This window comes from Meleagris gallopavo, chromosome 2 (genome assembly GCF_000146605.3).
Source record: "Meleagris gallopavo isolate NT-WF06-2002-E0010 breed Aviagen turkey brand Nicholas breeding stock chromosome 2, Turkey_5.1, whole genome shotgun sequence".
NCBI classification, from domain to species: Eukaryota; Metazoa; Chordata; class Aves; order Galliformes; family Phasianidae; genus Meleagris; species Meleagris gallopavo.
Genome location: NC_015012.2, coordinates 87,060,075 through 87,074,655, shown reverse-complemented (window position 1 = coordinate 87,074,655; position 14,581 = coordinate 87,060,075). Strand labels below are relative to the sequence as shown.

The 14,581-nt window shown below is 36.5% G+C and overlaps 1 protein-coding gene across 1 annotated transcript; it reads left to right on the top strand.

Moving 5' to 3' along the window:
• Positions 1–610: 610 nt before the first annotated feature.
• On the top strand, positions 611–14,151 carry FBXO9 (F-box protein 9). Its single transcript, XM_010707806.2, has 12 exons — positions 611–715; positions 1,604–1,762; positions 2,371–2,428; positions 4,044–4,143; positions 5,309–5,439; positions 7,214–7,328; positions 8,591–8,709; positions 9,099–9,189; positions 10,139–10,234; positions 10,987–11,080; positions 11,713–11,867; positions 12,781–14,151. Exons 2-12 carry the CDS (start codon positions 1,616–1,618, stop codon positions 12,887–12,889), a joined length of 1,215 nt encoding a protein of 404 aa, XP_010706108.1. The 5' UTR covers positions 611–715; positions 1,604–1,615; the 3' UTR covers positions 12,890–14,151.
• The last annotated feature ends 430 nt before the right edge of the window (positions 14,152–14,581 follow it).

The window sequence follows — 14,581 nt, the reverse complement described above, 5'->3', positions numbered from 1 at the left end:
GGGTATCCACAACCTCCTTGGGCAACCTGTTCCAGTGTGTCACCACCCTCTGAGTGAGAATTTTATATTGTATATAGTGTGTATTTTCATGTGTAATTTTTTGAGATTGTCCATAGTGTCCCATAATGTTCATAAAGTAGCTGTTTTCTTCTCTAAGAAATGATCTTTTCATTCTTTCCTGAATACTAAAGTAATCAAAACTATTGGTTACCTTTACAGCGAGAAGATAGTGATTGATCTTTAATTTCTTACATGAATTTCTTACTACTATTTAGTACTAAAGCTTCGATTCTGTGTCTTGAGCCCTGGGTGTTCTTAGCTGGGTATTGTGGCAGTGTGCTGATGTATGCGTGTCTTAACATGATTAGTCTGTATTGGGTTGATATGGCTGAAGTGCAAAACATTTCATTGAGTTAACAGGGAAGTGCAAACAACACCAGTTGATTTAAGATGAAATTTAGTCATCAGTTAAGACTGATAGAGTTGATGTGCAGGTGGGGTAGAGGAGGGAAGAGGGTGTTTGGTTCTTGTGTGGTGGTGTGGTTTTTTCTCATGAGTATCTGTAATGACTGTGCATTATGAAGGTTCTGCTGGGACTAGGCAGACTCTGTAATCACTCTGGACCATTCTCTTCTAGGCAGAAGCTGAAGAAGATTGTCACTCTGATTTGGTAAGAACTGATGACAATGAAAGATCTGGTGAAGCAAACCTTCAGGTATGTCTCATATGCTGCTGTTTTATCACAGACGTAACAGTGCTGTGATTTAAGGCATGCTACTAATGCTCGTTTGGTTACCGTGTATTTGTTGATCTGACGTGCTTAATCTCTCTGCCCCTCCAAAAGTGAAGTAGTTGAATTTTGCATTGTGTTCCAGGAGTGTGAGTCAGTTGTAAGTAGTCTGTACAGATGAAAGTTTGTGTCAGATTTGGAATTTCTTTGAAGAATGATAGAAATCAGACAGCAATTTCTGTATGGATTAAACTCAGGTTTAATTTGTCTCTTTGTTCTAGAGTAGGAAGTTGATAAAAGCAGTCTGATAGAAAAGAACGTTTGCTTACATTACTTGCTTTCTATGTAGTTGTTCTCCAGGAGCCTTGACAGTTGCAACATTTAAAGCATAACTTCAAAGCTGCTAGAAAAACACATGGCAAAAATGAACTTGTCTTGTTTCACAGAACATAGCGCTTCATTTTAAAAAGAGAAAGGAGGGTAGGGCCTCAGATGTACTTTATTCCAAATGACAGTCTTGATTTTCATGAAGTTTAGTATGCTTATGTATGAAAATTAGCTAATATATAATATAGCTAATATATATAATGTAATATATAATATGTAAAATAATGTAAAGAGCTTTTCTTCTGACGTGGACATTCCAGATAAAGGCATTTGTTATTGAATTATATTGAACACATACATGTGTACTTAAAACAAAAAAGTCTACAAAATGATGGCTAATTCTCCATGTCTAAATTGACTTTAGGACTTGTAAGCATAAAGCATAATTTTGAAATTCTCTTTTGGGTTGGTATTATATCATCTCTGATTGGAAGATCTTCTGTCTGAATATGTGGTACTAAATCAGAACGTAATGGATTATTTTAGGCAGAGCTGCAGATGTTCAGAGCTCAGTGGATGTTTGAGCTTGCCCCAGGTGTGAGTTCTAGCGGGTTGGAACCTCTGCCATGCAGAACATCATCAAGAGGACCTGGAGTAAAGTCTGTAGATACCAGAGGGAAACAGGAGATAGCAAAAGAGGAAAAGGTACAAGAAATACGTGTTTTCTGGACCAGTATTGTGTTGCATTTTCTCCTTATTTTTTTCAATTATATTTCAATAATCATCTTTATTTCCTAAGATGAGGTTTAGCATAGACTCTTTTTGGCTTCTTTCCATCTCCTCAGTTCTTTTTGGGAGTGGATAGCTATCTGTTTTTGCAAAGCTACAAAGCTTTGCAAGGCATTGTCTTAGTTGCAAGTCAAACCCCTGTTTTAAGGGAGACAAACTACTGAGCAGAATATAACCTTGTAGACAGTGAGTTATAGTGAGAGTACTGTGATCCTGTTACAATTAGAGTTTTGTTAATTTTGTATGCTTGTATGTACCTCCAGCATCATTCTGTGATCTGGGTTAATGGTGCTTTTTAACTCCTTTATAACCTGTCTGGATCTTTTTCTTCTTTTAAAAAATGACATGGAGAGATTGTTTGGGAATTTGTTTCCACTTGATTATGTCTTGATGTTTTATTGATGGAGGTATTTCATTCATCTCATTTGTAGAGTACAGTACATAAGATGAAAATAATTCTAAGTCAAAAGAAGTTGCACTTGTATTTGCAATGAACTTAAGAAGTGTTCTGTGTAATTGTGCAGGCAAAAGAACTTTTCCTGAAAGCAGTGGAAGAAGAGCAAAATGGGGCCCTTTATGAAGGTAATGTAGAAGTCTACAGTGAATGCTTCTACTGCAGAATAACAGACTAATTTCATGCAAAACTGCATGGTAACAGTGATCTTAAACTGAAGGCTAATTGTAATTTGAGAGTTCAATTATGTGGACAAGCAAACAAACAGGGTATGAAAGGAATCATTATATCACAGATCTACGGTTGAGGTGAAGCTAAAGGGTGTTCAAGGAAAGAATTTCTAGCTTTCAGACAAAATGTGAAAGCATTTTGAAATGTAACAGCATTGCACTGAATTTAACGTACTCTTTCTCATTTGAATTTTATTTGTGACCTCAAAAACCAAAACTTCCTACACATGCATCCTTATGAGACCTTAATAACACGGCCCTGTGCTAGACACAGATATCTATCTGAGTGTGTGTTGGGACATCTGTTCCCAGACCGCACTTCTATTTGCTGACCTGGCCCAGCTCACCAGAACCCAGTGACATTTTAAGCCTGCTTCTGAAATGTGCTGATAGCTGACATTTGTGAGGCAGTCATGTGAAGCAGCTTCTTCCATGTTCAAGTGCATTGCAGGCCTGGCTGTGAGATCAGATGTTGAAGTTGAGACAGATCTGTTCAGCTGAAGCTGCTGGTGTTCCTCATCCTCACCAAAGGCTACTACTTGTCAGTCAGCAGTGCTGATGTGTGCTCAAGGAAATAAGAATGCTTATTAGCCCCAAACTCAGGCTTCTCAGATTCATTAGTGTAACCAAAGTTACTGTTAGTTAGGTGTCGAGAGGGAGAATAACCATCTTGCCACAGGTTGGGAATCATCACATGGGAATATAGAAAGACATATAAATACATACATGATCTTAATACCAGTGTTCTTCCTTTGCCTATTCCTCTACTCAGATTTATAGCATCTTTGGAGTGCTAAAGGCAGACATACTTTGTCTGAGTGCTGGATGAAGTCCCACCTGTCATTTTTTCCTCTAGCATGCCATAAGCTTTTGTTAGCTGCATAACTTTTTGAACTGGCTGCTTTCCCCCAGTCAGGTTCCTCATTCTCAGTGTTCTGAGTGGCTTGTTCCTGTGCCTGCTCTAGTTTCCATGGTTGTACCACAGCAGTGTTTGGTTTGTATCTGTTGTAGTTTTTTAAACATGGAAAAGTTTTTTGGCTTTTTTACTGTTGTAGTGTTATGCAGAGCTGAAGTGCCTGCAGTGTAATGGATACGTAACATGCTTGCATCTTCTTTTGTATTCTTTTTCACATTCCTTTTAGTTATTTAAGACAGTAATACCTAAAATCTTTTTGGCTTCTTGGAAAAATCTGTGCAACAAATGAAATCAAGACATGGTAGCATTTTGCTGTAAAATTTTGTATACTCCAGAACTGATTTATTTTTTTTAGCAGTTAATGTGAGATCTTTGTTCTAAAAAAGTATATGAAGCTTTTTGTTTTGACAGTGTTGGATTTGTTGCTCTTCTGTACTGAATTTAAACCCAATCACTTGAGGCTTATGCAAAGGAGCATTCCACTTTTTTTTTTAGCACTTTTGGTTGAAGTAATCCCTGATAAAATCTTTGCTTTGATAAGATGTAGGCATGATACAGGCATCAGACTTGTTTAAATGCTACAGTTTTTGTTTTCAGCCATCAAGTTTTATCGCCTAGCCATGCAGCTTGTCCCTGACATCGAGTTCAGGATCGCCTATACGCGGTCCCCAGATGGTGATGGAGTTGGAAAGCGGTGGTAAGTATGAAAATTTACTAACTGACTACATAAGTATTGAGAGCTGAAAAAACAACTCACAGTATGCCTTCTAGCTATTGGGGCTCTGTGTCTTAGTCTTCAAAATAAAGGTGGGTTTCAGTTTGATATTTGATACCTTATTATGGATTTAGTTACAACAGGCCCAACCATAATTTCTTCCCCTATACGTTTTAAAACTCATTGGCACGTCTCCTTGTTACTGGTGGGGCTTTATATTCTCAGCTCATTCTATTAAGTTTGCTTAGTAGAGATATTTAAAAAGCGGCTGGAAGATCATCGAGCAAGTCTGTGTCCCAAGACAGGGAAAGGAAGGTATATTTTTTAAATGAGATTAAGGAGAACTTTATGGTTTGTGATTACTTGGTGCAGGCAAACCTGCTTCTTTTGAAGGATCATGCGGTGATATACAACTTATATTTATTTATTTATTTATTTATTTATTTATTTATTTGAATGCAGTAATGTTATCTTTGTAATCCTGCAAGTTTTCTGATAAGCAGTAAGCATAATTTTTCTATCCTGGCCTTCTTTAGCTTGCTCCTGAAGTATTTTAAATCTAAGTTGGTAAAAAGTTTTCCCAAAAGAAAATTTTCCTTACTGGGAACCACCACTAGGGGTCGCTCTTCGGTGAATAAAGCAGAAGTAGAAATAAGTAAATAATCCTTCGTTGTCTGTTGTACTTTACAGCGTGAGAGCTATTAGTGGATATTACATTCCATCAGTGATAGTAATTTATTTCCTGCTTATGTTAGACAAATTAAGGAATAGGATTTCTCTTTCTGTGGGATCAAGCAATCCTTCTGTTACTTGTCTTAAAAGAGGGAACTGTGAACTCTCAAATCCGAAGAGAGTCTGGAATTGAAATTAAACAAAAGGAAAAGAAGAGACTATTACTATCATGGAATCATTAAGGTTGAAAAAAATCCCTAAGGTGAAGTCCAGCTATCAACCCAACAGCACCGTGGACACTCTCTGATGGGTTCCAGCAAAATCTAAATGAACTTGAAAGCATTGCTGTAACTGTTCTATTGTATGATAAAATGAGATTGCTTTAATATTGAAGACAGAAGATTGATGCCAGGGTAAGGGCATTTGTTGTTATGTTCTGTTCAACATCACAGTGTTGGCCTTCCCCTTTTTTTAGCGTTGAGGATAATGAAGAGGATGGCAAAATGGCTGATCTCCTGTCAGATTTCCAGCAACAGTTAACTCTCCAGGAATCTTCTGTCAAACTTTGTCAGCCTGAGCTTGATGTCAACCAGACACATATCTCAGGTATGAGTTAAGATGGACTGTAAATGTTCAGAGGAAGAAGTTCTAGGGATGTTTCACTGACTTTTTGAAAAACAGTTATCTATTTCATTCTGAAGCTACTTTTAAATAAATGAACACAGTATCTCTTACCTTTACAGTTAGATGCGAAGCCATGCATGACAAACTTGTCTTAATCCCACAACTTTTGTGTGTAGTGCTTCTAGTACAGTTTTTCAGGATTAAGAGAATGCTGCTTAAGTAGTAACTTCCAGAAACAAACTTAATTCAGTAAGTTTTTTCTACTTTGACATACTGAATTGGTTTGTTTGTGGATTTTCTTTGTTCATTTGTTTTAGTTTGCATCTTTTTATTCTAATTGTGAAGAGTAAGGAGAAGAAGGAGACAATTATTTTGTGAAGAGATATTTGTGTGCTTTGTGCTTTTATTTGTCTCTGTATCAGATTCTTTACAGCAAATGCTGGGTAAAGCTTAGGAATCAACCATCCTTCACCAGAAATATTTTCCTACAGAGTGTGCCCAGTATTTGAAACTGGGTCTTAACAATCCCTAGGTCACTATCACTAGAAACTTGGAAATGTTGGTAATAAGAGATAATCAAAGGCTTTGACCGGTGAATGGAAAATGTATACCTGTTAGTGCTGCTAACAGAATGTTAAGGCTTTGTATCTCCTATTCTTTATTTACTGAAGAGCTTGTAAATTGCCAGAAACTGTCTTGTCCCTTGAAGTAATGTATACATCTGCACAACTTTTGTTTATAAGTGGACTGTGGATTTAATGATCACGATACTGCAAATTTGTGAGTACTCTGTAGTGAAACATATGATTAGTTCAGATTCATAAAATGAATAAATTCACTAAACCACAGTCTCTGCCCTGGTATTTACAGCTGGTTACTGTTTAACGTACCTTTGTGCTTCAGTTATTTTCTTCATTTGATCTCAAAGCGGTTATACTGAGTAAAGTCATTGAGTGGATGTGGTATTACAGGTCAAGCTGTAGGCACCAGAAAGCAGCACTTGTTGAAAGTAAGTGAAGTGTAATTCCTGATGGTAGAAGATTAGTACACAAGATTATATACAACCGAAATAGAGAAAACTCAGGGAGGCAGCAAGTTATGAGAGAGAATTTTAACTTCATTTCCTAGGGCATTCTTACTGAGTTTCTAATTCTAGGAAAAGCATTGTATGATCTTTTGAAGCTTTGATGATGGTTCTGCCATTGTCTTGTATTGCATTTTAAAAAGTTTTTAAACACAGCAAATAACAGTTTTGATCACTGGACCTGTACTACAAAATATAGAGTGGTATAATTCGGGTTTCACAGTGGATAGGTTGTTCTTAGGATCTTCTATCCAATGCTAAACCTGATCTGAGCTTGATACAGAAGTACAGTACGCACTGTAATGTTGCACATTATGTCAGTTTGAAGAAAGCACAGATTTATGGACATTGTGTTTGTGCAGTGAGTATGGGAACTTTTAGTATCACACCTTAGAGTTGTAGCATTAGACAACGGATATGTTTATCCTATTGTTTTACCATAATTCACTTAACTCTTGATTTATTTTTTTTCCTTCATTCTCTTTGTTACTTTTTTCTAATGCATACTAATTTCTCTATAGAAGATGTTTTTGATAGCTTCCTTGGCATCTGACTAGCATGTGGAAATGTAGGGTATTTTTATGTGGAAAGTGAAAACATCAGTTACTGAATTATAGATAAACTATTGATTTACACACCAGCATCTAACAAGAAATTCTATTCTATTTGCAGCGTTGCCTCTGGAGGTACTAATGTACATTTTCCGATGGGTGGTTTCGAGTGACTTGGACCTGAGATCATTAGAGCAATTATCTCTTGTTTGTCGAGGATTTTACATTTGTGCCAGGTATTGTAAATAAGTTACCCGGAATGAAGCTTCCCTCTGTTCTAGGAAAGATAAAAAGAACTTCATTTTTTGTTGTTTTTTTTTTAATGCACAAGTCTTTGTAGACTCTTTGTACAGGCAGATGTTAAATCCATATAACAAAATTTTCTGTATTGGAAAAGTTGGGTTATTGGTTTTTTTTGGTTTTGAATTTAGGCCACTAATATGTAGGACCACATTATGCTTTTTCTTCCCAAGGAAAGTCCTATGTTATGTTCCTCACAGTGCTCACCAACTTTAGAGTATGTCAGTAATAAGTATCTCACAATGGCTACTCTGAAAATAATCCCTCTTATGTCATGGGCCAGCACAACATCCAAAATAAGAGGCAGATGTTGGTAGTATGGCAGTATAAGTTGAACCTTCCTGCCTGTATCCTCTTCCATTTTGTTACCATGTGACAGATGGCAGCAGAGGGGCAGTCTGACAAAACAGTGTCTGACATGGAAGTGCCTATGAAGCAAAGGTGTGTCATATTCCTCCATGAGGAAAAAATGGCACCCATTGACATTCATCAGCACTTGCTGAACATTTGTGGAGATCGAACAGTGGATGTGAGTGCAGTGAAGGTGTGAGTGGTGTGTTTCAGCATTGATGACAGTGACATGAAAGGCAAGCCACATTCTGGATGGCCATGAAGACATTTACTAGTGTGACATGCAGGCTTGCAGGCTCTTGTTTGTCACTGGTGAAAATGCATACCTAATAGTAGTGACTACATGGAAAAAAAGTTTTGTAGTTGAGAATTTCCTCTATCAAACAGTGTTTTTGTGCTGTGCTGCAGTTTCCGTGGAGGTAAAGAAAAGGCCTTGTATTCAGAAGAACCTAAGTACTTCACTGTTGTAAAAGTTGCTAAAAGTCTTATTTATTCTGCCTTATTTGAAAAAGTTGCAGAATCTCCAAAGCAGTGCTTCTTGCGTTGTCATCCTCATCTTGCTGCGCAGAGAAATGCCAGGCTGTTCAAGTGTTGTTGTGTACTTGGCTGAAAATCACATTGTGTTCTTGGGTTTTCCAGAGAGGAGAAAATGGCTTTCAAGTGCTCGAGGATTCAGGCAATTAATGATTCCAAGCTATGCTACAGTATGAGCAACAGGAGTTCAGGAGTGTTTCTTTAAATTGCATTCAGACAAACAATGGAGTTTGTTGCTCTGATACATAAAAGATAAGGTTTGCAGAAAAGTTTTGAGTTACAAGTTTTGCTTTTTTCCCTCATTTTTTTCCAGAGATCCTGAAATCTGGCATCAAGTCTGTTTGAAAGTATGGGGCAGGAGCTGCAATAAACTTGTTCCATATTCCTCCTGGAGGGAAATGTTTTTGGAAAGGCCTCGTGTTCGGTTTGATGGTGAGGTTTCCTTCTGGAACCATTGCATGTAACTGTGACAGAGCAACCAGATGGGTTTTGTGTTTATGATGTTGTTAGACGTATTCTGAATTTATTGAGGCTGCCTGGATGTGATCCTGAGCAATCTGCTGTAGGTGTTGCTACTTGAACATAGGATTTGGACCAGTGACCTCCAGAGGTCTTTGCCAATCTCAGTCATTCTGTGATTCTGAATTGGGCTTTTGAATCTGTAGGCTATCTGTAAAGACAAGAGGGGAGGTCTAGGGGACCAAAATAAAAACTTTGGTCTATTTAAGTTACTAAAACTCAAAAGTTTGGGATTATCAGTTTTTTATCTTATTTTATATTCTTCATTTTTGTTCATATACTTATTTTCTTCATTTCTATAGGTGTATATATCAGCAAGACAACATACATACGCCAAGGAGAACAATCTCTTGATGGTTTCTATAGAGCGTGGCACCAAGTGGAATATTACAGGTAGAACTGTAGTACAATGAGTGAGTGAAATGTTTCTCTCTCTTAAGTTCTTGAAATCCAGCCCTTGATATCGCAAACATTAACCAGTCTGTAAATCCTGGTGGAAAATTACTCTGTATAAAGCTATATGTAAATATTTTGAGAATAGGTCTTAAGAAAGGGGATTTATTGCAATAATTAGAGATGAGTTTAGAAACATATTTCATCTTCAGTTATACTGTCTCTTGTGAATAAGAATTAAACAATAATAATGCTATCAATCATACACAGATTTCTTCCCTGAGGTTTTTTGCTTTAAATTTCTGAAATAATAATACATTTTAGGAGAGGGAAAACAAACGATTAGACAAGAATTGTTTTTAACTAATTTTTAACCACTTGTAAGTAATCAAGAGGCTGAGCTTTCTCAGTGTTCTGTAAATACCTTGCTATTTGTTCCTCTGGCTGTTTTTCTGTTGTCCTTCATCCTGCTTTTCACCAGGCTTTTGTGCTGTTCTGCTGTCCCTTCTGAGGCTGGACATGTTAATAGAAATTGTTGAATCTCTTGGCTGTTTATGCTTTCTCACAAACATTGAGGTGGTATCTGAGTAGTGTAAAAGTTGATCAGATCCTGGAACCTGAAAAAGACCATATGACATTGTCCATTCAGTACTAACATTGTAATTGAGAGTTTACCATATTTGTCTTAAAGCATGCTGGGGAAGAAACTTACCTGAGGTCAGGTTGATTCAGGGTAGCCTGTTTGCTCTGTTGAGAAGTGGCAGAATTTGTCTTTCTGCATAATTCTTCATACCTTGATCTTTTAACCTTCAAAGCTGTATTTTTTCCAATCTCTTCCGCTGTATTGTATGAAGAAATAAGCTTTCAAATCCTATTTCCTATAAAGTTTCATATTCTTCTGTGATTTAAAATAAATCTACATTTATATTGTGTGATTTTATTTTTTCAGGTATTTGAGATTCTTTCCAGATGGTCAAGTTATGATGCTTACAACACCTGAAGATCCTCAATCTATTGTTCCTCGCTTACGAACTAAAAATACAAGGTTAGTGAAATGAAATACTGATTTGTACTTTCCTCATTGCTTTTTACCTGGCAATTTCTGTTTGCTTTTTTCTCTAATTCTGTATTTGTGCTTAGCAAAATGAGGATAAAACTGTAACAATGTTCTTGTTGTATGAGAGCGACTGAGAACTGCAAAAAGTTTTGATCTTCATGCCAAAATATCTTTCATTTTGAACTCCTGGTATTGTATTTAGATTTCCTTTCAGACTATTTGATTTTAAACTTAGAAAGGAAGTAGAGAGAAGAGTACTGAAATCACCTGTCTAACAACATATGTTCTTTTAAAGATACTGTTTATTTATTACTTGCTTTCTTGCACTTCCCTGACTGTATGGAGGAAAGGAAAGGCTCTGGAGGGATTTGACTGAATTATTGCTCGATTTCTTGTTGATGTTTGCATGAATTTTTAAAAAATACAGGTAGTTGTTTGAGACTTCAAAACAGGCTTGAGCTGTTCAGCAGAAATCTGAAAATACTTAACAGTACACAAGACAGAACAGTAAAGATCAGTTAGTCAGTTCTATGTATGAAAATTTAAAAGCATTTTTCCAAAATGTTTTCATTGTTTCATAACATCAGTGAGCTTGGTACTTATTGAATGCAAATAATGATATGTTTCCTTGATTATAGTATACATTCTTCTTTCCATTTCTGATATTTGTATTATAAGCTGAAGGCATTTGGACAGCCAACCTCTTTGTCCTTGATACTATCCTCCTCTTAACCTTTCAGAATGGATGCAATCTTGCTTGGTCATTATCGCCTTTCCCAGGAAACGGACAATCAAACCAAAGTATTTGCTGTAATAATGAAGAAAAAAGAAGAGGTAGGTTCCTAAATAGATTAAAGAAAAAATAATTTGAGAGGCCTTTTTAGTAAGGTTTTTCTCAATCTGAATATTTTAAGACACCTGAAATATTTTAAGGCACCATTAGAAATGCAAAAAAGGGTTGAAAAATAAATTTCATGTTGAAAATGTTTTAAAAATAGAGACATAACTAACTGTGGAGATTTATCCTGCCTTTTTAAATCTGTATTAATAGTTATTGAGACAGATTAATACTTGGTTCACATTCAGCAGTGGTTCTTCCCCCTTATGCTTAATTACTGTTGGTGTTTCTGTTGGGTAGCTTCTAACAAACAGGAAGGAAAAGTGGAAGAAGTCACTTTCTGAAATCAATTTTTGATTGTGTTTATATTCCATAGCTTTAAACAGAACTGAATTAGTTAGAAGTGTTACCATACGTTACAATGAGTTTGCATAATTGGGTGATGTCCTCCATCCTTACCTTTCTGTGAAAACTTCTATAATCAGCATCTAAATTGATGTGTTTTCAAAGAAAACCAGCACCTACTTTTGAGGGATTAACAGTCTGGTATCATACTTACTTAGTCCTAATGATAAATAGTTGCACCTTGTGTTCTTTCTGCATCACAAATCTCTTTTTCTTTGCACAGAAACCAGTTGACTACCACAAATATAGGTATTTCCGTCGTGTTCCAGTACAAGAGACAGAACATAGTTTTCATGTAGGACTTCAGTTGTGCTCCAGTGGGCGCCAGACATTCAACAAACTTGTTTGGATACATCATTCTTGTCACATAACTTACAAGTAAGTAAATGCAGAATAAGTCCAAGGAGGGATACTTAATTGTAGAAATTAATGTGACTGGAATTTGATGAGGCTTTAACAGAATGTTCTGGGAAGAGTAACTAGTCTTGAATTGATAAACTATAATGAACTTTACTTTAAGAAATCCCAAGATTTTAGTAGCTTTTTTCCAATGGTATGGAAAGTATACTGAGTAGTGGAACTGCAGTAGTTTAGTCATTTAAAGGATTTTTGCAGTGTTGAAAAGATATCAGGTTTGAGTCAGGGTCGGGTGACTTCAGTATGATGTCAGTAAAAAAAAGGTGTAGAAAACAAATATTTATTAAGGTCTTCTTTTCCTTTGTGAATGTGTAGAGATGCTTTAGAAGATACCATTATGAGAGTCTCTGCACATGAGTGATACAGAGCCTTGTTCAAATTCTGCTTTACCTGTTAGCGTGTTGGTCTCCTTGTGAAACTGGAGTAAAGATGAAACAAAGTTAGGAGGACACATACTTCCTGTTACTAATGTTCAGAAATAGTTGTGGTTTTTTTGGTTGGTTGTTCTTCTGTTGTAAACATACAAAACTTGTCTGTGTTTTGAATTCATGGTTCTAACTGAAACGAAAGGGGATGTTTTACTTCAAGATACGGTGGCTTCAGTGATATCCTGCACTATGTCAAGTTTCAGAACAAGTAATAAAAGCAGAAAGAAGAAGGTGATTTCCTTGTTATTAAAGTTTGCTTGCATAAAAGAGTGTTCTGTGTGGTATGGTCTAGTCAACATTAGTTTGGTTTCGGAATGAGGTGGTGTGCAGGATATTTACATTCCAACTGCACTTTGCTGCACATGCTGTACTGCGGATCATGACTGCGTAACAGAGATTTAAACAGCAATTGTTGTCTAATTTAACTTTTATTGTGCTCTTTGCAGATCGACTGGTGAGACAGCAGTTACTACTTTTGACATTGACAAAATGTACACCCCTTTGTTCTTTGCACGAGTGAAGAGTTACACTGCGTTTTCAGAAAAGCCGCTCTAAGAAACACCTTTTCCTCTCACACATCATGCATGAATAAAAGGTTGTAGCCAACGAGCACTTAAGTTATAAATGTGTATATATTTGGAGCATTTTAAAATTGTTTTTTTTTTGAAGGCGTTATTATTCTCCTTGGTTATGACTGGCTGGGGTTTTGTTCTGAGATAAAGCTTCTAAGTGTTAAACACCTTTACTTTGTGACAGGAATTTGGTAACAAAGTTTTTATTTTTTTTAAACAGATTTTATAAATCAGTCTGCTTAAAAATGTGAGTCTTCATCTCCCTGGACATTGGTCTGTCCAAAAAGAATTGCCATAGGAAATTCTCATTGTCCATGGGACAGTGTTTGTGGTCTTGGGTGAAGGCTTGAAACGTGAATGAAAGAAAGTTGTCTTATATTTGTTAAACTGTGTGACTTAAAATAATTTCAAATAAACGTTCTCTTCAAATTAAATTTATTTTGTTTGCCTTCAAGATCTGGCTTTATATCAACATCAACCTTAAGAATAAACAATCAAGGGCAGGCAGTCATGAAGTATAACATTTAAATGCAGAGGTACATCCCCGCCAATGCAGGGATGCCATTTGATGATAAAAGTAATTTGATCTTGATACGAGTTGGTAGAGCCTGCCTTCTCAACAACATGGGCATAAAAAGGAGAGGGATGTGGGCAGTGAGTAGCAGGATGAGTTGGCAGGGTACGTGGCTCTGCGTGGGGATTGTCACAGAGCAATGGTAAAATGCTTGTGTGTGCTGCTTGTGCATTGGCAGGGTCTGATTGCACAAGCAGGCAGAGCTCGCTTGAACGTGTTTCTAATGTGTTATAATCCTTCATCTAACCCTGCTACAGATGCTGTAAATCCTTTAAGCATTTGTTGTACTAAGATAAATTTTGAGGCTGCTGTAGATGTTCAGGTGCTGTGTACTGCTAATCATGAAGTGTACCTTGAGATTTGGTGCAGGTACTGTATGCTGCTTCTCCTGCATATACTGCTTGGGGGTGTAGTGCAGACACTGTTATACTGCTTATTATCATATGTGTCTTGGATTTGAAAGAATTGAAGCTTTTTAGTGTAGTTTTTTTTAAGCCATTCTGCATAATTTACCTTTGAACATCTCATTTCAAAGTACTAACCTGGACTTGAGGACTAATGTGTGAAAGAGCTGCGGGAAGAACTATACTTGTTCCATAATTTATAAAGTGTATCTTTGCAAGGAGTTACACAATTAAAATACATCAATAAAACATGATTTTGAACATACAGTCCCTTGCAATTTCTTATTTTGTCCAGAAGTCATTATTTTCATACAGTAAGTGATTAGTTAGGAGTTACCATGCGTGAACTACCTGCAGAGGTGCTGTCAGATACCTGAGTTCTGGATAAAGGGTACTTATAACTATAACTTTTTGCTTTTTCTAGCTTGTCTAGTAAGACTTTGCCTACAATCCTTGTTTTTGCCCTTGGACTATAAGGCTGCAGTTGCACTGTTACTTCATACAACAGAACAGTTAATTTAGTGTATTATATTCTCATTGTTGAATGGAAGATGGTTGCATAGAATGTCAGCTTTGTGTTTTGAAGATAAGTAACAAAATATTGACAAGTTTGTGAACAAGAAGAAATGTTAGTTGGTTCCACTTTTGTTGATGATGATAAAGGTCAGATTCTTCCTTCTGAGAGAAGTCAAAAGCT

Bases quoted from the DNA above. Each gene is read 5' to 3' on its own strand.
- FBXO9 (XM_010707806.2), top strand. From the start codon at position 1,616: ATGTTCAGAGCTCAGTGGATGTTTGAGCTTGCCCCAGGTGTGAGTTCT. The intron at 4,144-5,308 runs GTAAGTATGAAA...CCCTTTTTTTAG, and splicing joins GATGGAGTTGGAAAGCGGTG to CGTTGAGGATAATGAAGAGG. The intron at 11,868-12,780 runs GTAAGTAAATGC...TGCTCTTTGCAG, and splicing joins TCTTGTCACATAACTTACAA to ATCGACTGGTGAGACAGCAG.